The 24,724-nt window shown below is 46.0% G+C and overlaps 2 protein-coding genes across 6 annotated transcripts; one reads left to right on the top strand and one right to left on the bottom strand.

The window, feature by feature from the left end:
• The first annotated feature begins 72 nt into the window (after positions 1-72).
• On the top strand, positions 73-13,434 carry dnaja3a (DnaJ heat shock protein family (Hsp40) member A3a). Of its 4 annotated transcripts, none has more exons than XM_042318196.1 (11): positions 73-314; positions 961-1,097; positions 1,207-1,290; positions 1,559-1,771; positions 2,063-2,215; positions 2,296-2,443; positions 5,393-5,586; positions 5,692-5,807; positions 6,663-6,760; positions 6,936-7,065; positions 11,790-13,434. In XM_042318196.1, the coding sequence occupies exons 1-10, from the start codon at positions 107-109 to the stop codon at positions 7,049-7,051; spliced, it is 1,467 nt and encodes a 488-aa protein (XP_042174130.1). In that variant the 5' UTR covers positions 73-106; the 3' UTR covers positions 7,052-7,065; positions 11,790-13,434. The 4 variants fall into 4 exon arrangements, with proteins under 4 accessions (XP_042174130.1, XP_042174131.1, XP_042174129.1 ...); XM_042318197.1 differs by having other exon boundaries at positions 74-314; positions 955-1,097; positions 6,936-6,985; XM_042318195.1 differs by having other exon boundaries at positions 74-314; positions 955-1,097.
• Positions 13,435-13,672: 238 nt separating this feature from the next.
• Positions 13,673-23,989, bottom strand: hmox2b (heme oxygenase 2b). 2 transcript variants are annotated; one of them, XM_042318200.1, is made up of 8 exons: positions 23,839-23,989; positions 23,002-23,081; positions 20,460-20,584; positions 19,946-20,063; positions 19,289-19,501; positions 18,721-18,996; positions 16,702-16,831; positions 13,673-16,378 (listed from the first exon to the last, which is right to left on the bottom strand). In XM_042318200.1, exons 3-8 carry the CDS (start codon positions 20,540-20,542, stop codon positions 16,251-16,253), a joined length of 948 nt encoding a protein of 315 aa, XP_042174134.1. In that variant the 5' UTR covers positions 20,543-20,584; positions 23,002-23,081; positions 23,839-23,989; the 3' UTR covers positions 13,673-16,250. The 2 variants fall into 2 exon arrangements, with proteins under 2 accessions (XP_042174134.1, XP_042174135.1); XM_042318201.1 differs by having other exon boundaries at positions 23,776-23,860.
• Between the last annotated feature and the right edge of the window lie 735 nt (positions 23,990-24,724).

Raw genomic sequence — 24,724 nt, 5'->3', positions numbered from 1 at the left:
CTTGAAACAAAAAATAGATTTATTGACAGTCAATTCTTCTGCGCATGTCCGTGGCACAATTTTACTTGCACATGCGCAGTCCTCGCTGAGTAACAGCAGTAAAGTAATGATGGCGTCCTCCGCGGCTCGCTGCTCTACACGCTGGATAACAGTTGCTGTGTCCTCTGGTCACCGTCGTGCTTGTTGTGCTCTGGCCCCTTCTTCCAATGGAGGCTCAAGAAGTCTGTCGACTTTTGGAGCACAGAAATTCTGGCCAGGAAGCAATGCAATGCGTGGGGGCACGGGGAATGCGTTGACATTGAGAGGGCTGTCAGGTGGGTGCACAGAGACGGCCTAACTAGCAAGCTAGGCTAGCTTGATGCTAGCGTTTCTCGTAGTTTCCATTCAGATTTTTGGACACAACTGACAGTCTCCAACAACAACAAAATTGACACCACGGTAACATTCCTAACGATACAACTGAAAGACAGACTAATCTTAGCTCAGCCCATAGCTGGCTAGCTAACTAGCTAGTAGTTAGCTTATACGCATTCAAATTGCTGGAGGTGTTTGGGACTGTAGCAAGCCTGCAGCTCCATAGCCAATGCAAGGAAAGTAATGTCAGGTCACAGCACTGATGATCTTGAACGGACTGTCAGTAATAGCTACTGAACTGTACAGTCAAACATTGCGTTGAACTAGCTGTATCTGCATGATCCGTGATTAGCTAGCTATATATGCCAACTGGCGTTTGCTAGAAATGTATTTGCCCAAGAGTTGATCATCACAGACAGCAGCTAACTTTATGTATTTGATTGAGTCCTCAGATATATCGAGCCCCGCTTAGTGTTATATATGAATTGTGAGTGTACAGGCCTGTAGCTACCTTGGAAATAGATGACAACAGAAGGACAACAATAATAATCCACAGTCATGTTGCCAGGTGTAATCTACTCACAAGCCCTTTCTTGGTAGTTCCAGGTCTTAAATCTCCCCATGTCATCTGCACACTGTCCTTCCACACAAGTGCCCCAGCCTCCAACAAACAGGACTTCTACACGGTGTTGGAGGTACCACGCACTGCCACCCAGAAAGAGATCAAGAAAGCGTATTATCAGGTGTGTGTGTGATCACTTTATGTGTAGTGTTGACTTGCTGTATTGATCCTTAGCTGTCACCAATCACCACAGTGGTTGAAAGAGAACTTTTGTTGCTGTCCCTCTTCAGATGGCTAAGAAGTATCACCCTGACACCAACAAGGAAGACCCTAAGGCCAAGGAGAAATTTGCTCAGCTGGCTGAAGCTTATGAGGTTTGGCTGACCTTCAAAATGGGCTTCCCCTTTTAAGAAACTAAAATTAGATTAAAGGATAGCAATATTTCTGTGACTTGTGTAGCTGATGTGGAATCACTAGTTTGTTACTTTCCTAACTGGTTTCTTGGTACTATTTGATGTCACTCTTGAAGAAAGTGTCAGTTAATCAAGTAAACGAAACATCAGAACCACTTGACTCAATGAAGGAACTGCCTGGTCTTATTGGAGAACAGTGCATCTTACTTCCTGCTTTATCCTCCCCCAGGTGCTGAGTGACGAGGTGAAGAGGAAGCAGTATGACACGTATGGGGTGGCAGGGTTCGACGCCAGCCAGGCGGGCGGTGGTGGACACCAGCAGTACTGGAGCGGACAGGCCAACAGCGTGGACCCAGAGGAACTGTTCCGCAAGATCTTTGGGGAATTCTCTGGAAGCCGTGGCTTCGGCGACTTCAATGCCGTATTTGATCAGCCCCAGGAGGTATGTAGTTGGGATGCCATACTGCTTTTAGAACCAAGGGGTTTGGAGAAGGGGTTACGATTAGCCTAATCCCAGATCTACTTGCGCTGTCTGTGCATGACAACCACCATATGAGTTGGCTATACAGCACAAACAGAGGTTTGACTGCTCATTCAAGTCCATGTTCAGTGAGGTCATATTGAGTGAGCCCATGCCAGGAAGTAAAAGCAGGAAGCAATTACTTTTATTAGGAGTGTAAACTTTTTGTTAAAGACATCCAATATGAATCTCTTGTCCCTCCTTTCCTCCCAGTTTATCATGGAGCTGACGTTCACCCAAGCTGCCAAGGGGGTCAACAAAGAGATGGCGTTCAACACTGAGGCCAGCTGCCAGCGATGTGATGGCAAAGGGAGCGAGCCTGGCACCAAGGTTGTGCACTGCCACTACTGCAACGGCTCTGGCATGGTAGGTGACATGATGTGTGGCGTGAAGTGTGCTTGTCTCACGGGCTTGTCTCACGGGCTTGTGTGTTTTGCCCTGTACAGGAGACGGTGAACACGGGCCCCTTTGTGATGCGGTCGACATGCCGTCGGTGTAATGGAAAAGGCACTGTGATCTCCACCCCATGTAACTCCTGTCACGGGACCGGACAGACCAGACAGAAAAAGACAGTACGGGTCCCTGTCCCAGCAGGTGAGACACACCCACACACTGACTCTCACTCCTATACCTACCCAGTCTTATCTGGAATCTTTCAAAACAATTCTTGATCTAAACGTAGTATGCATTTTCTAATGTGCACCCACAGAGAGACCCAGGAGCAGCCTTCTCATCCTGAATCTCTTCCTTTTCTCATTAAGATCACGAATCATTTTTTAAATTCAACCTTTATTTAACTAGGCAAGTCAGTTAAGAACAAATTCTTATTTACAATGATGGCCTACCGGGGAACAGTGGGTTATGAAATCAAGGTTTGTCACGTGCGCCAAATACAACCGGTGTTGTAGACCTTACAGTTAAATGCTCACTTACAGGCTCTAATCAACAATGCAAAAAAGGTATTAGGTGAACAATGGGTAAATAAAGAAATACAAATAACAGTGAATAATAACAGTAGCGAGGCTATATACAGTAGCGAGGCTATATACAGTAGCGAGGCTATATACAGTAGCGAGGCTATATACAGTAGCGAGGCTATATACAGTAGCGAAGCTGTCAGAACGATAGATTTTTACCTTGTCAGCTTGGGGATTCAGTCCAGCCAACTTTTGGTTACTGGCCCAAAGCTCTAACCACTAGGCTCCCTGCCACCCCATAATTCTCTTTTAAAACAGTTTATATGTTTATAAAACTCTATAATGCTGGATGAAGCGGTCCCTAATGTTTGAAACGTCTATAAAACGCTATAATGCTGAATGAAGCGATCCCTAATGTTTGAAACGTCTATAAAACGCTATAATGCTGAATGAAGCACTTCCTATGTTTGAAACGTCTATAAAACGTGAGCTGGTGTGTAACGTGAGCTGGTGTGTAACGTGAGCTGGTGTGTAACGTGAGCTGGTCAGAGACGTAATCTGAGGGCTACTGATCCCGTCTTTGAGCGTCCCAGTCGTCCTGATATTTTCAAACCTGTTTGATTTTATCGGCACAAAATCTGCAATGCTCTTCTAGTGTGAGATGTACAACGACAGGTTTTGAGAACGGTGTTCAGCAATAGCCAATGAGAGGTCTCGAGAGAAGATGCCAGTGAGATGATGGCGTCACCCAGAATGTGTACTCTCGAGCAGGAGCGATAACAACAACTTCTAATATGCCTTTGTACTTGCCTTTAACCAAAGCCAAAGTGTCAAATTGTTAGATATTTCAACTAGGTGTGAATGTCTGACTGAAAAGGTTTGAGGCTGATTTGTTCTAGCTATACAATCTAATTGCATCATGTGTTTTCATGAGACAGCATGTCTGTATGGAGAATCCTTACGACCAAGTGAAGAATCGTGTAGTGTGACCCTGTACTGTGCCACATCGTGTAGTGTGTGACCCTGTACTGTGCCACATCGTGTAGTGTGACCCTGTACCGTGCCACATCGTGTAGTGTGACCCTGTACTGTGCCACATCGTGTAGTGTGTGACCCTGTACTGTGCCACATCGTGTAGTGTGTGACCCTGTACTGTGCCACATCGTGTAGTGTGTGACCCTGTACTGTGCCACATCGTGTAGTGTGTGACCCTGTACCGTGCCACATCGTGTAGTGTGTGACCCTGTACTGTGCCACATCGTGTAGTGTGTGACCCTGTACTGTGCCACATCGTGTAGTGTGTGACCCTGTACTGTGCCACATCGACCCTGTACTGTGCCACATCGTGTGTGTGTGACCCTGTACTGTGCCACATCGTGTAGTGTGTGACCCTGTACTGTGCCACATCGTGTAGTGTGTGACCCTGTACCGTGCCACATCGTGTAGTGTGTGACCCTGTACCGTGCCGCATCGTGTGACCCTGTACCGTGCCGCCTCGTGTAGTGTGTGACCCTGTACCGTGCCACATCGTGTAGTGTGTGACCCTGTACTGTGCCACATCGTGTAGTGTGTGACCCTGTACTGTGCCACATCGTGTAGTGTGTGACCCTGTACCGTGCCACATCGTGTAGTGTGTGACCCTGTACCGTGCCACATCGTGTAGTGTGACCCTGTACTGTGCCACATCGTGTAGTGTGACCCTGTACTGTGCCACATCGTGTAGTGTGTGACCCTGTACCGTGCCACATCGTGTAGTGTGACCCTGTACTGTGCCACATCGTGTAGTGTGTGACCCTGTACTGTACCACATCGTGTAGTGTGACCCTGTACTGTGCCACATCGTGTAGTGTGTGACCCTGTACCGTGCCACATCGTGTAGTGTGACCCTGTACTGTGCCACATCGTGTAGTGTGTGACCCTGTACTGTACCACATCGTGTAGTGTGTGACCCTGTACCGTGCCACATCGTGTAGTGTGTGACCCTGTACCGTGCCGCATCGTGTGACCCTGTACCGTGCCGCATCGTGTGACCCTGTACCGTGCCGCATCGTGTGACCCTGTACCGTGCCGCATCGTGTGACCCTGTACCGTGCCGCATCGTGTGACCCTGTACCGTGCCGCATCGTGTGACCCTGTACCGTGCCGCATCGTGTGACCCTGTACCGTGCCGCATCGTGTGACCCTGTACCGTGCCGCATCGTGTGACCCTGTACCGTGCCGCCTCGTGTGACCCTGTACCGTGCCACATCGTGTAGTGTGTGACCCTGTACCGTGCCACATCGTGTAGTGTGTGACCCTGTACCGTGCCGCATCGTGTGACCCTGTACCGTGCCGCATCGTGTGACCCTGTACCGTGCCGCCTCGTGTGACCCTGTACCGTGCCACATCGTGTAGTGTGTGACCCTGTACCGTGCCGCATCGTGTAGTGTGTGACCCTGTACCGTGCCGCCTCGTGTAGTGTGTGACCCTGTACCGTGCCGCCTCGTGTAGTGCGCACCACTACGTTGGAAAGACAAAAAACGACAGGGAAGACAGTCGTTTAATGTGAGAGGCTCAGCGATGTTAGGATTTTGAAAGTTGCGTAGTGCGCACACCCAGGTTTACTGGCTGTGTTGTCTCTTTGCAGGTGTTGAGGACGGTCAGACGGTCAGGATGCCTGTGGGGAAGAAGGAGGTGTTCATCACGTTTCGGGTCCAGAAGAGCCCAGTGTTCAGACGGGACGGCGCAGACATCCACTCTGACGTGCTGATCTCTGTGGCTCAGGCTTTACTGGGGGGCACGGCCCGGGCACAGGGCCTCTACGAGACAGTCAACCTCTCGGTGAGAGACACACGGACAGACCAACCTTTCTGTGACACACCTACATACATAAGAGTGATGGATCGATGGCCAGTAACTAACTGTGATTGGTGAATCCTCTTGTAGATCCCTGCTGGGATCCAAACAGACCAGAGGATCCTCCTCTCTGGGAAGGGCATCGCACGGATCAGTGGCTATGGTTACGGAGATCACTACGTCCACGTCAAAGTCCGAGTCCCCAAGTAAGCTACACACAGTACACCTTTAGATACCATCTCTGTAGTAAGTTACTCACAATACACCTTTAGATACCATCTCTGTAGTAAATGACTCACAATGCACCTTTAGATACCATCTCTGTAGTAAGTTACTCACAATGCACCTTTAGATACCATCTCTGTAGTAAGTTACTCACAGTACACCTTTAGATACCATCTCTGTAGTAAATTACTCACGGTACACCTTTAGATACCATCTCTGTAGTAAATTACTCACGGTACACCTTTAGATACCATCTCTGTAGTAAATTACTCACGGTACACCTTTAGATACCATCTCTGTAGTAAATTACTCACGGTACACCTTTAGATACCATCTCTGTAGTAAATTACTCACAATACACCTTTAGATACCATCTCTGTAGTAAATTATTCACCACCTTTAGATACCATCTCTGTAGTAAATTACTCACGGTACACCTTTAGATACCATCTCTGTAGTAAATTACTCATCACCTTTAGATACCATCTCTGTAGTAAATTACTCACGTACACCTTTAGATACCATCTCTGTAGTAAATTACTCACGGTACACCTTTAGATACCATCTCTGTAGTAAATTACTCACGGTACACCTTTAGATACCATCTCTGTAGTAAATTACTCACGGTACACCTTTAGATACCATCTCTGTAGTAAGTTACTGCACGGTACACCTTTAGATACCATCTCTGTAGTAAGTTACTGCACAGTACACCTTTAGATACCATCTCTGTAGTAAATTATTCACAATACACCTTTAGATACCATCTCTGTAGTAAATTACTGACAAATGTTAGATGCTCATTCCTCACGGTCTCCACTATTGTGTGTGAGCAGGATCCTGACAGACAGACAGAAAGCTCTGCTCATGAGCTACGCAGAGGATGAGACTGAAGTGGAGGGGACAGTCAATGGTGTCACAAGCACCACTGCAGGTAGTGGCACACACACACACACTGTTTCTGCGCTAGGTTCCTACACACTGACTGCACACTTACCTGCTCCCCTTCATTTGGTTTACAATTAGTTGAGGTCCCAGCTCTGCTCATGAAAGCTGACAATGCTTTTATGAGTAAAATCTTGGCTCACACAGTACATTTTTCTGACCAGGTGGGGGCAGTGGTAAGCAGACTGAGGCAGGTCAGGACAGGCAAGAGGAGGTAGGAGAGAGCAAGCAGGAGCAGGGCTTCTTCACCAAGTTAAAACAATTGTTTAGCTCCACCTGACAGTCACAAACCAGGTAGGACACTTTAGTGATGATGTCTTCACCTGACAGTCACAAACCAGGTAGGACACTATAGTGATGATGTCTTCACCTGACAGTCACAAACCAGGTAGGACACTTTAGTCATGATGTCTTCACCTGACAGTCACAAACCAGGTAGGACACTATAGTGATGATGTCTTTGCCTGACAGTCACAAACCAGGTAGGACACTATAATCATGTCTTCACCTGACTGTCACAAACCAGGAAGGACACTAGTCATGATGATGCCTTTGCCACTTGTGCACATGCATATGTGGGATAAACTGTTTCTGGAACACACTGGTTCGTGGCACACCGTTTGTCAGTCAGCTGGTTTGTGACTGTCATCTGTATAAAGTTGCATGCATACATACACTACATACATACTAAAGTATGTGGACACCCCTTCAAATTAGTTGATTCGGCTATTTGAGACACCCGTTGCTGACAGATGTATAAAATCGAGCACACAGCCATGCAATCTTCATAGACAACATTGGCAGTAGACAGACTGGCCTTACTGAAGAGCTCAGGGACTTTCAACGTGGCACCGTCAAAGGATGCCACATATCCAACAGGTCAGTTCGTAAAATTTCTGCCCTACTAGAGCTACCCCGGTCAACTGTAAGTGCTGTTATTGTGAAGTGGAAACGTCAAGGAGCAACAACGGCTCAGCCGCGAAGTGGTAGGCCACACAAGCTCGACTGTCCTCGGTTGCAACACTCACTACTAGTTCCAAACTGCCTCTAGAAGCAACGTCAGCACAAGAACTGTTCATCGGGAGCTTCCTGAAAAGGGTTTCCATGGCCGAGCAGACAAGCCTAAGATCACCACACAAGCAATGCCAAGCGTCAGCTGGAGTGGTGTAAAGCTTGCCGCCATTGGACTCTGGAGCAGTGGAAACGCGTTCTCTGGAGTGATGAGTCACACTTCACCATCTGGCAGTCCAATGGACGAATCTGGATTTGGCAGATGCCAGGAGAACACTCCCTACCCAAATGCATAGTGCCATCATTTATCACTCCAGTGTTAATCTGCAAAATTTGAATTATTCGCCTACCTCCTCATGCCTTTTGCACACAATGTATATAGACTCCCCTTTTTTTCTACTGTGTTATTGACTTGTTAATTGTTTACTCCATGTGTAACTGTGTTGTCTGTTCTCACTGCTAAATCAAATCAAATCAAATTTTATTTGTCACATACACATGGTTAGCAGATGTTAATGCGAGTGTAGCGAAATGCTTGTGCTTCTAGTTCCGACAATGCAGTAATAACGAGCAAGTAATCTAACTAACAATTCCAAAAAAAAAAAAAAACTACTGTCTTATACACAGTGTAAGGGGATAAAGAATATGTACATAAGGATATATGAATGAGTGATGGTACAGAGCAGCATAGGCAAGATACAGTAGATGATATCGAGTACAGTATATACATATGAGATAAGTATGTAAACCAAGTGGCATAGTTAAAGTGGCTAGTGATACATGTATTACATAAGGATGCAGTCGATGATATAGAGTACAGTATAAACGTATGCATATGAGATGAACAATGTAGGGTAAGTAACATTATATAAGGTAGCATTGTTTAAAGTGGCTAGTGATATATTTACATAATTTCCCATCAATTCCCATGATTAAAGTGGCTGGAGTAGAGTCAGTGTCATTGACAGTGTGTTGGCAGTAGCCACTCAATGTTAGTGGTGGCTGTTTAACAGTCTGATGGCCTTGAGATAGAAGCTGTTTTTCAGTCTCTCGGTCCCAGCTTTGATGCACCTGTACTGACCTCGCCTTCTGGATGACAGCGGGGTGAACAGGCAGTGGCTCGGGTGGTTGATGTCCTTGATGATCTTTATGGCCTTCCTGTAGCATCGGGTGGTGTAGGTGTCCTGGAGGGCAGGTAGTTTGCCCCCGGTGATGCGTTGTGCAGACCTCACTACCCTCTGGAGAGCCTTACGGTTGAGGGCGGTGCAGTTGCCATACCAGGCGGTGATACAGCCCGCCAGGATGCTCTCGATTGTGCATCTGTAGAAGTTTGTGAGTGCTTTTGGTGACAAGCCGAATTTCTTCAGCCTCCTGAGGTTGAAGAGGCGCTGCTGCGCCTTCCTCACGATGCTGTCTGTGTGAGTGGACCAATTCAGTTTGTCTGTGATGTGTATGCCGAGGAACTTAAAACTTGCTACCCTCTCCACTACTGTTCCATCGATGTGGATGGGGGGTGTTCCCTCTGCTGTTTCCTGAAGTCCACAATCATCTCCTTAGTTTTGTTGACGTTGAGTGTGAGGTTATTTTCCTGACACCACACTCCGAGGGCCCTCACCTCCTCCCTGTAGGCCGTCTCGTCGTTGTTGGTAATCAAGCCTACCACTGTTGTGTCGTCCGCAAACTTGATGATTGAGTTGGAGGCGTGCATGGCCACGCAGTCGTGGGTGAACAGGGAGTACAGGAGAGGGCTCAGAACGCACCCTTGTGGGGCCCCAGTGTTGAGGATCAGCGGGGAGGAGATGTTGTTGCCTACCCTCACCACCTGGGGGCGGCCCGTCAGGAAGTCCAGTACCCAGTTGCACAGGGCGGGGTCGAGACCCAGGGTCTCGAGCTTGATGACGAGCTTGGAGGGTACTATGGTGTTGAATGCCGAGCTGTAGTCGATGAACAGCATTCTCACATAGGTATTCCTCTTGTCCAGATGGGTTAGGGCAGTGTGCAGTGTGGTTGAGATTGCATCGTCTGTGGACCTATTTGGGCGGTAAGCAAATTGGAGTGGGTCAAGGGTGTCGGGTAGGGTGGAGGTGATATGGTCCTTGACTAGTCTCTCAAAGCACTTCATGATGACGGATGTGAGTGCTACGGGCGGTAGTCGTTTAGCTCAGTTACCTTAGCTTTCTTGGGAACAGGAACAATGGTGGCCCTCTTGAAGCATGTGGGGACAGCAGACTGGTATAGGGATTGGTTGAATATGTCCGTAAACACACCGGCCAGCTGGTCTGCGCATGCTCTGAGGGCGCGGCTGGGGATGCCGTCTGGGCCTGCAGCCTTGCGAGGGTTAACACGTTTAAATGTCTTACTCACTTCGGCTGCAGTGAAGGAGAGACCGCATGATTCCGTTGCAGGCCGTGTCAGTGGCACTGTATTGTCCTCAAAGCGGGCAAAAAGTTATTTAGTCTGCCTGGGAGCAAGACATCCTGGTCCGAGACTGGGCTGGGTTTCTTCCTGTAGTCCGTGATTGACTGTAGACCCTGCCACATACCTCTTGTGTCTGAGCCGTTGAATTGAGATTCTACTTTGTCTCTGTACTGGCGCTTAGCTTGTTTGATAGCCTTGCGGAGGGAATAGCTGCACTGTTTGTATTCAGTCATGTTACCAGACACCTTGCCCTGATTAAAAGCAGTGGTTCGTGCCTTCAGTTTCACACGAATGCTGCCATCAATCCACGGTTTCTGGTTAGGGAATGTTTTAATCGTTGCTATGGGAACGACATCTTCAACGCACGTTCTAATGAACTCGCACACCGTATCAGCGTATTCGTCAATGTTGTTGTCTGACGCAATACGAAACATCTCCCAGTCCACGTGATGGAAGCAGTCTTGGAGTGTGGAGTCAGCTTGGTCGGACCAGCGTTGGACAGACCTCAGCGTGGGAGCTTCTTGTTTTAGTTTCTGTCTGTAGGCAGGGATCAACAAAATGGAGTCGTGGTCAGCTTTTCCGAAAGGGGGGCGGGGCAGGGCCTTATATGCGTCGCGGAAGTTAGAGTAACAATGATCCAGGGTCTTTCCACCCCTGGTTGCGCAATCAATATGCTGATAAAATTTAGGGAGTCTTGTTTTCAGATTAGCCTTGTTAAAATCCCCAGCTACAATGAATGCAGCCTCCGGATAAATCGTTTCCAGTTTGCAGAGAGTTAAATAAAGTTTGTTCAGATGCTATGCTTTATCTTGGCCAGAACGCAGTTGCAAATGAGAACTTGTTCTCAACTAGCCTACCTGGTTAAATAAAAATAAAAAACTGTAAAGTCTGGTGGAGGAGGAATTATGGTCTGGGGCTGTTTTTGATGGTTCAGGCTAGACCCCTGAGTTTCTGTTAAGGGAAATGTTAACGCTACCGCATGCAATGACATTCTAGACCATTCTGTGCTTCCAACTTTGTGGCAACAGTTTGGGGAAGGCCCTTTCCTGTTTCAGCACGACAATGCCCCTGTGCACAAAGCAAGGTCCATACAGAAATGGTTTGTTGAGATCGGTGTGGAAGAACTTGACTGGCCTGCATAGAGCCCTGACCTCAACTCCATCAAACACCTATGAGATGAATTAGAAAGCTGACTGCGAGCCTGGCCTAATCGCCCATCATCATCAGTACCTGACCTCACTAATGCTCTTATGGCTGAAAGTCCCTGCAGAAATGTTCCAAAATCTAATGGAAAGCCTTCCCAGACAAGTGGAGGCTGTTATAGCAGCAAAGGGGGACCAAGTCCATATTAATGCCCATGATTTTGGAATGAGATTTTTCAACAAGCAGGAGTCCACGTACTTCTGGTCATGTAGTGTACATGCATACACACTTGTTTAACCATATAAATATATTTACTAGAAAAGACATCCCAATTCAAATCAATGTTTTGCTGTCACTTTCAATGGGTGGAGGGACAGTAGTTTGTCATATGCTGGTTTTGAAAACACATGCAGTAATTCTGGTTCTTTTTTTTTTTATACTGAAAGGTAAAAGGTCCACCGGGAACTGAGGCGAGTGTCCGAGGGTAGAGAGATGATGCCCTAAGAAGACAGCCACAAGGAGAGACCAGATATGGGGACAGGTGGTGGGAGAGTGTTGGAGGGATGATGTCTACTGTATCCTACTCTGGCACTGGACAAGAGTGGTTACCCCAGATCTACCTTCACAGATCTCCTTTCATCCTTGATCAGTTCCATAGCAGTGGAAGACAATGGACTGAAACAGACTCAAACAGAATGTGGTCCTAACTCATACCTGCTGCCTAAAACCCAAATCCAAGAGGAAATATGCTCTGGAAGAACCAGGAAGTGACTGCCCCTTAGGCTTGTAGTTTTTTGGATGGTGTTAAATGTGTAAAAATGTTGCTCAATGGTCTTCCAACATATAAAAGGCATTGGGCAGAAGTAAATTCATCCACAAATATAATTCTACATCTTAAATGACCACATGTTCAAAAGATTGGGGTACGTAAAGCGAACGGGGCGGCAAATTTAACAGGGTATTCCATAGATTCTCCTAATGTTCCTGTCCATCAGATTCCTAACTGTGTGATAGGAGCGCAGTCAGTCACTCAAAGTATGGTCTGTCTGCTGTCTTTGAGGAATGCACTGTTGCCAGTGATGGCTAAAAAAAACATGGATATACAAAACATTAGACACCTCCATAATATTGAGTTGCACCCCCTTTTTCCCTCAGAACATCCTCAATTCATCAGGGAATGGACTCTACAATGTGTCATGCGTTCCACAGGGATGCTGGTCCATGTTGACTCCAATGCTTCCCACAGTTGTGTCAAGTTGGCTGGATGTCCTTTGGGTGGTGGACCATTCTTGATACACACAGGAAACTGTGGAAAAACCCAGCAACACTGCAGTTTGTGACACTGGTGCGTCTGGTACCTACTATCATACCCTGTTCAAAGGCATTTCAATCTTTTGTCTTGCCCATTCACTCTGAATGGTCGTACACACAATACAAGTCTGGGGTCTCAAAGCTTAAAAATCCTTCTTTAACCGGTCTCCTCCCCTTCATCTACACTGATTGAAGTAAATTGAAGTGTCATTAATAAGGGATCATAGCTTTCATCTGGTCAGTCTGTCATGGAAAGTTATTCCTAATGGTTTGTACACTTAGGGTATAAGAATAGAAAATCAATTTAATTTAAAAGGCCTGTGGTGCAATAAGGGTTGAGATCCTCCTGATTTCTTCATGTGTAATACGTTCTGTAAAGTTAACTCTGCTTCCTATCTAGCTAGCCACTGCAACGAGTTGTTCCAACCTAGTAACAGCATTAGTACTGTCAAACAACTATGGTGAGATAGAGGAAGTTGTCTGGCTGATATACCTTTCTGTTACATAGTGTCATGTGTGTGGAGATGCATTTGGGTCTGAGAACCCAGTCATCCAGGATGGACATGACTCAAACCAGTTGGATCAGATGTGGCTGGACCTCTTCCCTCCTACTCTGCTCCTTGTCAACCCCTGAGAATTCACTCAAAGCAGCACACTTTCATGTACCTCCATTCTGCCTAGTTATATTTGTAAATACACAGCTGTCGATATTGCATCCATACCAATGTGTCATGTTAGAGAAGTAAATAACATCTATAATTAAAGTGAAATCTAAATGAATTGTTAATGTCTTATTGCTGCCAGATGTGAACAGTGGAAATACTAAACTACTGGAGAACGGGCCAATGACCCTGGTCTAATACTTTAGATGTCTGTACATCCTTTAAGTAATAACAGCTGAATTGCAAGTGCCATTACTAAGCACAGATCTGTTAGCAGTTGGATATGTGTATCTTAGGAACACAAGGAATGTATTAACAGGGAAAATGTCTCAACACATAAAATAATGACAAAAGTATACAGGAAATTCAACCATTTATTTTACTACAATGTATTCCTGTGATTTTCTTCTTTCACAAAATGAGACCAGTGACATTTGTAGTAAATCGTCAGTCACTGATAAAGCTTGAGTTAGATTGCAGTGTACTTACTGTACAAGACTAATAGGTTTGATAATACGGTTACTGTTTGCTTTCTATTACAGTCGACAAGGCAAGAAAGAGTCACGCAACGTGTGTCTGTCAAGCACTCACTGAGATCACTAGGCTTCCATTAGTCCATCGCCAACAACACTCACACCTCAACACCTGAGATTATGGGTCGTTTTCATTAGGGCCCACATTTCAGAAGAGTTTAATTGGACAAGTCCAGTTAGTCCCTCCCTGTTTCAGTCTTCTTTTTAGTGTCTAATGAACTCAACCCAAGTCTGGTCATTCCAGAACTCCTTCAAAATGTTCTAAATACTGCAACAGTTCCATCCCCTGAAAACAAATACTAAAATTGCATTTACATTGAACTAAAATATGACAAGTCTTGCAATGATTCTTAAGTATATAATTTCATTAACATGAACCTGAGACCCAACACGTACATGACTAATGAGGCTCTGGACTGGTCTGGACAGCCATAACTACACCTGGCTCATGTTCATTAGGGCAAAATGTTTTACCACGGAAGCAAACATTTCTTATTGGACTAATCAAGATAATCCCGGTTTCATTCTGCATTGTTAATACCTCAGATGGAGGGAGGGCTACTGAACACATAATACGTCATCTAACACCTGCAAAGAATTCAATGACTACCAAATACACCAGAGATGGATAGGAGAGAACCACAGACCTGAACACACAGCATAGAACCTGTTTATAATGAACCGAGATAATGTCATGTCAGCAACTTGACCTTTGGTATTCAGCATTCTGGCCTTTAACAACTTCTCCACCTTCAAGCGAAAGCATAGAATACAACGCAAACTGCTGTCTTCAATGTTAAAACTACAAACAAATCAAGGAATGTAATGTTGATGTCAGTGTGAATCCTGAAAAGGATCTGCTAAATACTGTATTGCCCTTATATTTCCTCAGATACAAACCTATGGTCACCTGCACAATTGTTCTCCACAACCAAACAACGATGGCTCAACCTCATCAGGTTGGTGCATAGCTTTCAAGTCTTAAATGTTATCCATTCAGACTGATGAGGTGCCTTGTCTTCACCAATCTAACCCGATCTCACCTGTCCTGCCCTATCTCCCAGACCATTACACTAGCTGCTGTATTCACTGCCTCTACCTGGTGTTCATAGGCCTAGAACAATACTGAAAATCAACTTTATACACGTTTCCAGGACGGATGTGTCCGTTTTCAGACACTCTGCTCCTCTCTAGACTGCCTGAGTGCCAAGCAAAGGACAAGGAACTGGACAGCACTAGATAACTAAGTCCAACATAGCATAAAACAAAGAAATACACTTCAGAAATTATTAATAGTAATATTGCTTGTCCATCCTAAAACAAGAACTAAAAAGTGTCCATCCTGCCACTCACTCACTGTCTGTGTGCTTTTCACAGGAGGTTGGAATTTTCTGCCTGCATTCATTTGGAGAGAAGAGAAAAATAATACATTGTGATGTGTGACAACCGTTGGCAACATTTTAAAGTCTAGACCTTTCTAAAAAAGTGTGCTCTTGCTGTCAGTTAGCCTGTGCTGTCCATAACCAAATCTTGGGACTACTCCCAAGAGAGTATCACCCCATAACCATTAATACAAACTTTAAAAGATGTCGCTCAACCTACTCACGCAAAGAGATAGTAGTCTGCCCTGCAGAAATACTCCTACACTTTGCCAGATCTGCATATTAACATATCCATAGAACGTGTTACTTTGACTGTTTCTGGCTCAGCAGTGTTTGAGTTGTGCTGGTGCTCACCGCTACGGAGTGCCAGCACCTCAAATGTTCTACTGGTTCAGTTCCACCACGTAAATCAAAAAGTACCGGCACCTAATTCAGTCCACTTCAAGCAAAGGCTCACTGCTCTAATATTTTCAAGATTACATTTTGGTTTGATGGACTGATTGTGAGGACACACAGGGGACAGCAGAATATAGTCCTTCAAATCACCATGGCAACCTAAAAGTGTCAAAATCCACAAAGGCTTTTTTGTTATAGCAGGATAGCTGTTTTTTCCCTCCAACTCTACTGCATCACTCCATAATACAATTGTTTGGGATTATTAAAGAGACTTCAACCTGACAACAAATCACACTATAATCTAAACAAGAAAGATCAATTGTCATCTCATGTCAACTCAAGAAGAAATAAGTGCTATAACAGGTTTGAATTTAAAAAATGGCTCTAAACTGGTACTAAGAGCTACAAATATGACCAACCAAACTGAGAAGATACAGGACGGAGGGAGAGTGAGAGGGAGGTAGTAGAGAGAGAAAATTAGAGGAGAGGAGGAGGGAAGGTTACAAGGTCTGGGTACGGATGGGTTCTCATCCAAACGTTCAGAAAACAATTCTTCTCGTCTTCCCTCCCTGTTTTTCCTCCTTCTTTCCTTCAGAACAGCCAACAATTGGCTGTGGGTCGGATCACATGAAGTACCACGCAGCCAATCCGGCGAGGGCGGCGACCCAGGCGGCGAATAGGACCTGGCCTGTGGGGTGTCTGAGGACGGCCATGGCCAGCTGACCGACGTACGCAGAGCCCCCACTGGCCGCTGAGATAGACAGAGGACAAAGAACACAGTCAGCAAACCTCCCACATTACCATGTGAAACACTCATACTATTTTTAACACCACTAAGCCAGGTCAAGCAGTACTGCACTGGCCTGGTTAGGGAGCCACCGTAGATGCTGGAGCCATGCTGGAAAGGACAATGTGAAAAGAAAATATCCAAGCCAGCCAGACAGTGTGGTAAGGGTATTGTGGTTCTAAATGCCCACGTATTGCTAACATGGCACAACAATTCTTTCTTTTGGTTTTCTAGATCAAATCACTTTGTTTCCAGACAGAGCCTACAGGAGTTGTGTGTCAGCGTACCCATTTGTGCGGCGTAGTAGGGGCATTTGTTGATGTCTCCTCCGGTCCCATGGGCCCCGTGAACAGGCATGCCCGCGTCCATGACCTCCTCCTGGATATCCTTACCCATCTCCTCTAGCTCATCAAATACCTGACACCAAACACAGGGGATTACAACTGGTTCATTTTCACTCAGCACAAAACAGAACCAAAGGTCAAACAGGGAGGTACCATCTGAAAAGGTCCAATAAGGAAAGCTTATTTTTCACAACACTTTGATATTGTGTGTCCGGATGAACACGATCTCTGAACTGAAACAGTAAGCTGAATTGTGTTGACCCAGAGTTTAGCACAAACAGTTTCACATTGTGACTGGGTCGGTGGGCGAGTGAAAGGAGTGATATTTAACTGAAGGAGGTGCCACTGGTCAAAGAAATGTCCATGATGCAGAACCGTAATAAGAATATGATCAAGTTCAACATCTGACATTCATGTGATGTAATCAGAAGCCAGATGTGAGGAAGTGAATTAATGATCATATCTGAGCACTTGAAATATGATAGATGGCACATTGTCTGGCTACGCTCTCAGAACCAGTTAGCAGAGTGGTTACGGTGATAAGCACAAATCCAACCATCTGCTGTTGGCCAAAGACCCTAATTTTCCCTGGGCACAAGACTTATCTCCAAAGACAGGATCAATACAGTGGCTGGTTACTGAGCTTAAATGATTAATTCAATTATACAATACTGAGAAATGCAACTAAACGACCGTGGCCTACCTCAGAGACTAAACGACCGTGGCCTACCTCAGAGACTAAACGAACGTGGCCTACCTCAGAGACTAAACGAACGTGGCCTACCTCAGAGACTAAACGGACGTGGCCTACCTCAGAGACTAAACGACCGTGGCCTACCTCAGAGACTAAACGAACGTGGCCTACCTCAGAGACTAAACGAACGTGGCCTACCTCAGAGACTAAACGAACGTGGCCTACCTCAGAGACTAAACGACCGTGGCCTACCTCAGAGACTAAACTAATGCGGCCTGGCTTCGTCTGAAAACAAAACGTCTATTTTTATTTAACTAGGCAAGTCAGGCAATAACAAACTCTTATTTACAATGACGGTCTAACCCTGCCCTGACCCGGACGACGCTGGGCCAATTGTGCACCGCCCTATGGGACTCCCGATCACAACCGGTTGTGATACCATCCGAGATCGAACCCGGGCATGTAGTGACGCCTCTAACACTGCGATACAGTGCCATAGACCGCTGCGCCACTCAAGGACCCACAGATATGAGATGGCAATATTTCCAGCCATCACCTAGGAGGATTTATTAGAAGACCCACCGTTTACTGGAAGACCCACCACACCAGCAGGTGCAGCAGTCTCCGTTTACTGGAAGACCCACCACACCAGCAGGTGCAGCAGTCTCCGTTTACTGGAAGACCCACCACACCAGCAGGTGCAGCAGTCTCCGTTTACTGGAAGACCCACCACACCAGCAGGTGCAGCAGTCTCCGTTTACTGGAAGACCCACCACACCAGCAGGTGCAGCAGTCTCCGTTTACTGGAAGACCCACCACACCAGTAAGTGCAGCAATCTCCTTTTACTGGAAGACCCACCACACCAGTAAGTGCAGCAATCTCCGTTTACTGGAAGACCCCACCTCACCAGTAGGTGCAACAGTCTCCGTTTACTGGAAGACCCCACCCCACCAGTAGGTGCAACAGTCTCCGTTTACTGGAAGACCCACCACACCAGTAAGTGCAGCAATATCCGTTTACTGGAAGACCCACCACACCAGTAAGTGCAGCAATCTCCGTTTACTGGAAGACCCACCACACCAGTAAGTGCAGCAATCTCCGTTTACTGGAAGAGCCACCACACCAGCAGGTGCAGCAGTCTCCGTTTACTGGAAGACCCACCACACCAGCAGGTGCAGCAGTCTCCGTTTACTGGAAGAGCCACCACACCAGCAGGTGCATCAGTCTCACTCTTTAATCAACCCCAGCTCTATCTTCCCTTCCTCACCTCCATGTTGAACTGAAAGGCCAGCACGGCCTCCGCCACCAGCCTGTCCTTGGTGGCCATGTCCAGCTCCAGCTCATTCATCCGGCTCCGGTACAGCTGCTTGAAGGCCTTGGCGCTGTGGATGCCGTCAAACTGGTAGAAGTAGACGCCCTCGCCCGTCGATGGCAACTTCAGCGCCCGCTGGGCCACCTTCTTCAGCACCTGGCCCCCAGACAGGTCGCCCATGTAACGGGTGTAGGCATGGGCCACCAGCAAGACCGGCTCTTTCTGACCCACCTAAATACAAATACAACTTCACTGGCTTCTGGTATTGTCAACCTCCCCTGGACTCCACACACCAGAGGATTGAAGCAGCACAGGGAGTCACAGTGCAGCACCCATGGAGTAGCGTTAGGTCTGAAGTGCCTTGCATAAAGACACAATGGTAGTGGATGGTGGTAATGTGAATCTGTAACCAGCAGCCCTCCAGTAGCCAGTTCAGCCCCCACTTTTTTCATCGTCCAGCCTGGGACTTGAACCAGCGACCTTCTGGTTACTGGTCCACCTCTCTAACCTCTGGGTTACTCACCTGGTGGATGCGTTCCACGTAGCGTTGCGTGGCTGGCGAGCAGCTGACCCGCTCCCGCCAGTCCTCACCATAGAAGTAGTCCAGGTCGCGGGACAGGGCGTCACGTCTATTCAGCTCTGGGAAGTAGAGCGGGGAGAAGTCAGGATGATCCTTGTTCCTCTCAATCTCCTCCTCCATGGCTTCGTAGGTGTAGTAGAGGGCCACATCACCCAGCTGAGCGAGAGAGAGATGCAGAATTTTACCCCAAAACAAACATTTTAGGTGCAAATATTTTTCATTAATCCATGTTTGACAGTCCCTCAAATACTGTGTGTGTCAACATTCACGTTTTAAAGATACATCCCTTTCTGTATCCTGGCAAAGTCTCACAAAGTGAGGATGTCAAAGCACTTCATGTTCTTTAAAGCCTTACAAGATATTGTTGTTCAGTACAGTGGTTGTTCATTACCAGTGGTGCTGAAAGACCCATCATGATTCTTGACAGTAATATCTTTCAAAGTGTTTGCAAAGTGAGGATGTCAAAGTTAGATCAAAAAGCCTACACCCTTAACTGACTGCTGTGGATAAATCAGATGATGCATAATGTTCAAGACAGTGAATGCAGCAGTACTAAGTCTCAGAAAAGACTTAAGTGGCTGCTCTATTCTCCAGACTGACCTTGAAGAGCTCCTTGCGGATGCGCCCCCTGAGGAAGTCCTTGACAAACTGGGTGTTCTCCGCCTTCTCGTGAACCTCTTTGGTCCCGGCAGCCAGCACTTCAGAAAGGTCTGTGGGGCTGTGGGGAGGGCACACTGGCTGACACCGCATGGGAAACTAGAGGCACACACTAACTACATGACCCATAGGGCTGGCTTCCCAAACCCAGATGAATCCTAGTTCTGGAGAAGAAGAAAAAACACTTTCAATGTAGCCTATTCTCCATTGAGCATGTGTTTTACTCCAGGAGAAGGTTTCATCTGTGTCCGGGAAACGAGCCCATTAGGTTTTCAACTCTCCTCAGAAATAAGAGAGACAGACCAAATCTGACAGAACTGAAACATACCCTGCCCACACCCTGGCACTCAAACATACACTTGAGAGAGGAAACCTCTCACTTCCAGAAACTGCCCAGCCCCCATCCATTTTCAGAAATAGCACTGAAGTGAAGTTAGACCATCCCAGATGTCTATACCTGAGAGTGTCTTCTGGCTCTTTCTCTGCATTCACCAGGCCTCCTCCATCGGCGACACTCTCCGCCTTCACAGAGTCCTCCATCTTTTCTGCAGACAGCTTGGTCCTGTCACTCTTTGCCAGTCTCTGCCAAAGAGAGAACACCAAAACAAGACCCACACATTCAAAACTGACTCACTATTGAGTGGGTGGGGTAGCCTACATGAGAGCCACATGGCCTATATACAGTATGTGCAGATAGATAGTTACAGAAGTAGTGCTTTTGTAAACAGAAGACCAAATGTCCATGACAATAGAGTCTTAAGGGATAGTTGGAGCCCAATGTTTCAGTTTTTGATTTGTTAAAAAAGTTTGAAATATCCAATAAATGTCGTTCCACTTCATGATTGTGTCCCACTTGTTGTTGATTCTTCACAAAAAAATACAGTTTTATATCTTTATGTTTGAAGCCTGAAATGTGGCAAAAGGTCGCAAAGTTCAAGGGGGCCGAATACTTTCGCAAGGCACTGTAGCTAGCTAGCTAATGTAAGTTAGCTCATAATAAGTCAAAATAATGCCACCACCTTGAAACATTTTTCTCTCTGTATAATAGCTAACATTGTTATGATACTTACAATACTATGCTTGCAATGGGCATAAATGCAGATTACTGAAAATAAACAAATGTAATGATTGCTGTTTTGACAAGGTAGCTAGCTAGCTAGCGATCTCTGACAGAGCTGTTTGATGATTTTCATCGTCATGGTAACCACATGCCCCAAGTCTGCCTGCTAGCAAGGGATCTCTACATTCTAGATGGCATTTACGTTCTATTTAAGCAATAAGGCACGGGGGGGTGTGGTATATGGTCAATATTCCATTGCTAAGTGCTGCTCTTAAACACGACGCAACGCGGAGTGCCTGGACACAGTCCTTAGCTGTGGTATATTGGCTATATACCACAAAGCCCCAAGGTGCTTTATTGCTATTATAAACTGGTTACCAACGTAATTAGAACAGTAAAGATGTTTTGTCATATCACACACGTGTTATATGGTCTGATATAACACGGCTTTAAGCCAATCAGCATTCAGAGCTCAAACCACCCAGTTTATAATTGGGTCCGTGACAGTGCAAGTAGACAAAATTGCTTAATTAGTGCAAACCCAGCACAACATATCATATCAGATACAACATAGCAAACAGCATATATATATATATATATTTTCTGATGAATCCTCAGCTCATGCCTGTATAAACTTAATATGGTAGGGTTTAAGCATAGCCTACATCTTTGAGGGTGACAACCCAAACCATCCTATATTAGTCATAATAAGTCAAAGAAATTGGCTATGTAATTAACTCAACTATTTACTAAAGCTACATTCATTAAAACATCAAGAAGGGTCCATGAAATGAACATCTGGCCACACAAATCAGTACCCTTTGTTATTGCTGCCTGAACATGTCTCATGTGCCAAGATTACCAAGAAAACCTTGCACAGAGGCAAAAGAGTGCTTAGGCTAATGTGGGTGGGTCTACTGCTTTATTCTGCTGCGGGCCAAAATATTTTGTTCATTATTATTCTGCAAGTAAGACTATATTATTCTGCATTTAGCCTAATACTACACCGTCTTCATGGTGTAAACAAAAGATTGGGTGTATGATATAACGCGTTAATATCCTAATGACAGTAAAACTCAATTCAAACATCTCTCTACATTTAGGAGAAGAGAGTCTAAACAGAACAGCAGCATTTGATACAGAGACTCTCCATCCAATGTCTTGTTGACACGTAGCCTAGTTATGACCAGCAGAACATCAGTCCACAACACAGGTTAGGCTAGATCTATAGAATAAGCTCTACAGAAACACCTGAGATTTTTCAGATCAGTGTCACTACAGTAACAGGAGCAGCCTACCACAATAAATATGACAATTATACGTAGCTTCTGTGCCTTATGATATCAGGTCCAATCCACTTCAAATCCACATGAGACCTCCCGGGTGGCGCAGCGATCTAATGCCCTGCATTGCCGTGCTTGAGACATCACTACAGACCCGGGTTCGATCCAGCTGCGACCGGGAGACCCGTGAAGAGGCGCACAATTGGCCCAGTGTTGCGCGGGACAGGGAAGGGTTTGGCCGGCCGGGATGTCCTTGTCCCATCACTCTCTAGTGACTCCTGTGGCGGGCCGGGCGCATGCACGCTGACATGGTTGCCAGTTGTACGGTGTTTCCTCCGACACATTGGTGTGGCTAGCTTCAGGGTAAAGCAAGCAGTGTGTCAAGAAGCAGTACGGCTTGCCAGGATCGTGTTTTGGAGGACGCATGGTTCTTGACGTTTGCCTCTCCCATACGGGAGTTGCAGAGATGGGACAAGACTAAGGAAACCTCTCACCAATATACCAATTGGATATCACGAAGTTGGGGCGAAAAAGGGGTTAAAAATAATAAATACAATCCACATGATTAACACATGTTCACCATGCCTACCAGATAAGTTCGGGAGATGCAGTCGTCAATGCAAGTAGGGGAAGCAGTGGAAATGCTCTTTTCTTACCAATTATGTGTTGTTGTTGTCGTCTTGGGGCGTTGGTGGTCACTGGTCAAACGCCCTCTGACAGTTGATTCAGCTGTGACCTTATTCAGAGTGACAGAGATAAGGGAATGTGTGTGTGACTTTGGCAACACTGACACACAAGTAACAACACAGTGAATAGCTGGCACAACATAGCAGGGGCCTAGCATTAGAAGGCCCTAGTCGCTTCACATAGTAATGAGGAAAGTCAACAATGAAAGAGGCCTGGAACTACACAGAGAGCCAGACAAAGGAGCTCATAGTACACACATTGCTAGATGTTCAGTTAGTCTTGTGTTTACAAGCTAACTAACTGTAAACTGCATCAAATAGTAGTTCTGGTTGTATCCATGAGTGTTCCAACACTAGTTACATGCATTTGATCAAATGCGTCTTACATTTAAGGATATGGCAAGGGAATATTGCAAGCTAACTAACATCAGAATGTCGATTGGTCTTGCTAACGTTGTAACAAAGACGCTAACTGAGCTAGCCACCACCAGCAGAGCAGTTAGCTAGTTGAACAATTTAGCCCTTGACATCAAGGCACTGAACTGGCAGCTGTTAGACATGTTCCATGCTAGCGATCTATGTATAGTAGTAGCTAGTCTTTGGATGAAACAGTTTACAAGTGTTATAACCAGCGCCAGCTAATTAAACAGTTAATACGTGATTTACTTCAGGGTGACAATGTGTCAAACATCTTAGAATACCCTAATTTACTGTTGTGATGCTGTAGAAAGCTAAATAACTCACATGGGGTTATCCAGCATCCTACTTTGCCCCTATTGTACAGAGAATAAACATACAGTAGTTTACCTTCTCTGCGCACTCTGCGGAGCTCTTCTTCAGTGCTGCTCAAAACATAGGAAATGTAGTCTTGCTTATTCTTCTTTGAGATTGGGTTGGCTGACCGCATCCAACTTTTAGGTGCATACACCGCCAACTACTGTACTGGAGTTTGAGTTCAGTCACGGACTACCTACATTAACTTACGGTAATACAAAATTGGGGGAAAAGGAAAATTACCCTGGCAACTATTAGCTCTCACTAAAAAAAAACACCACCCCATTCCACTATTTAACCTTATCTAATCCTACTCCAGGCCAACGGTCTAAGAGGACAGAACACTACCACTCAACATCCCTGCAAGTCTTCTGCAGTAAAACCTCGCAATCCCAAGTACTTCTCTGCAGCTGCCACCACAACCTCTATTTTCTGGGACTTGTGTTCCATTTCTGTAGTACAGTTGACAACCATGGCTATAAATGCCAAGAAACCCACCTCACTGAAACACATATTATTCTTATCCCTCTTTATTGGTCTCTCACAGCAACCTCATCATGTACACATCTTCCTCTACCGCTCTCTTCACTTCTTCAGCATATGACACTTTCTGTACTTACCTTAATCACTGACCTCAACCTGGCTTTGTCTCACCAGACACCTCCAATCTCCAGCCCCATGGGCAACCAACAGTTTACATACACAACTTTGTCCACCGATACTACACATTCCTTCATCTCATTCCCTCCTGCACTTTCTCACATCTAGGAATCTCCCTCCTACACACTGCGGCAACCCCTAAAACACAGGTGCATTGCAGTCTTGGGAACAATGTGAACAGAAAGAGAATACGAGATTTGGATGACTGAATTAGCCACGCTATGGCGCGCCACATTATCTAAATGCCACAGTTACATTC

The sequence above is a fragment of the Oncorhynchus tshawytscha genome, unplaced genomic scaffold (genome assembly GCF_018296145.1).
Source record: "Oncorhynchus tshawytscha isolate Ot180627B unplaced genomic scaffold, Otsh_v2.0 Un_contig_8974_pilon_pilon, whole genome shotgun sequence".
NCBI lineage: Eukaryota > Metazoa > Chordata > Actinopteri > Salmoniformes > Salmonidae > Oncorhynchus > Oncorhynchus tshawytscha.
The sequence above is the reverse complement of the archived record's forward strand: the minus strand, read 5'-3'. Positions and strand labels throughout refer to the sequence as shown.

Excerpts from the sequence above, each read along its gene's own strand:
- dnaja3a (XM_042318195.1), top strand. The coding sequence starts at position 107 with ATGATGGCGTCCTCCGCGGCTCGCTGCTCTACACGCTGGATAACAGTT. Across the intron at positions 315-954 it reads GACATTGAGAGGGCTGTCAG|TTCCAGGTCTTAAATCTCCC; the intron begins GTGGGTGCACAG and ends CTTTCTTGGTAG. Across the intron at positions 6,761-6,935 it reads TGTCACAAGCACCACTGCAG|GTGGGGGCAGTGGTAAGCAG; the intron begins GTAGTGGCACAC and ends TTTTCTGACCAG.
- hmox2b (XM_042318200.1), bottom strand. The coding sequence starts at position 20,542 with ATGGAGGACTCTGTGAAGGCGGAGAGTGTCGCCGATGGAGGAGGCCTG. Across the intron at positions 20,064-20,459 it reads GAGCCAGAAGACACTCTCAG|CCCCACAGACCTTTCTGAAG; the intron begins GTATAGACATCT and ends CCCTCCCCACAG. Across the intron at positions 19,502-19,945 it reads TCCGCAAGGAGCTCTTCAAG|CTGGGTGATGTGGCCCTCTA; the intron begins GTCAGTCTGGAG and ends TCTCTCGCTCAG.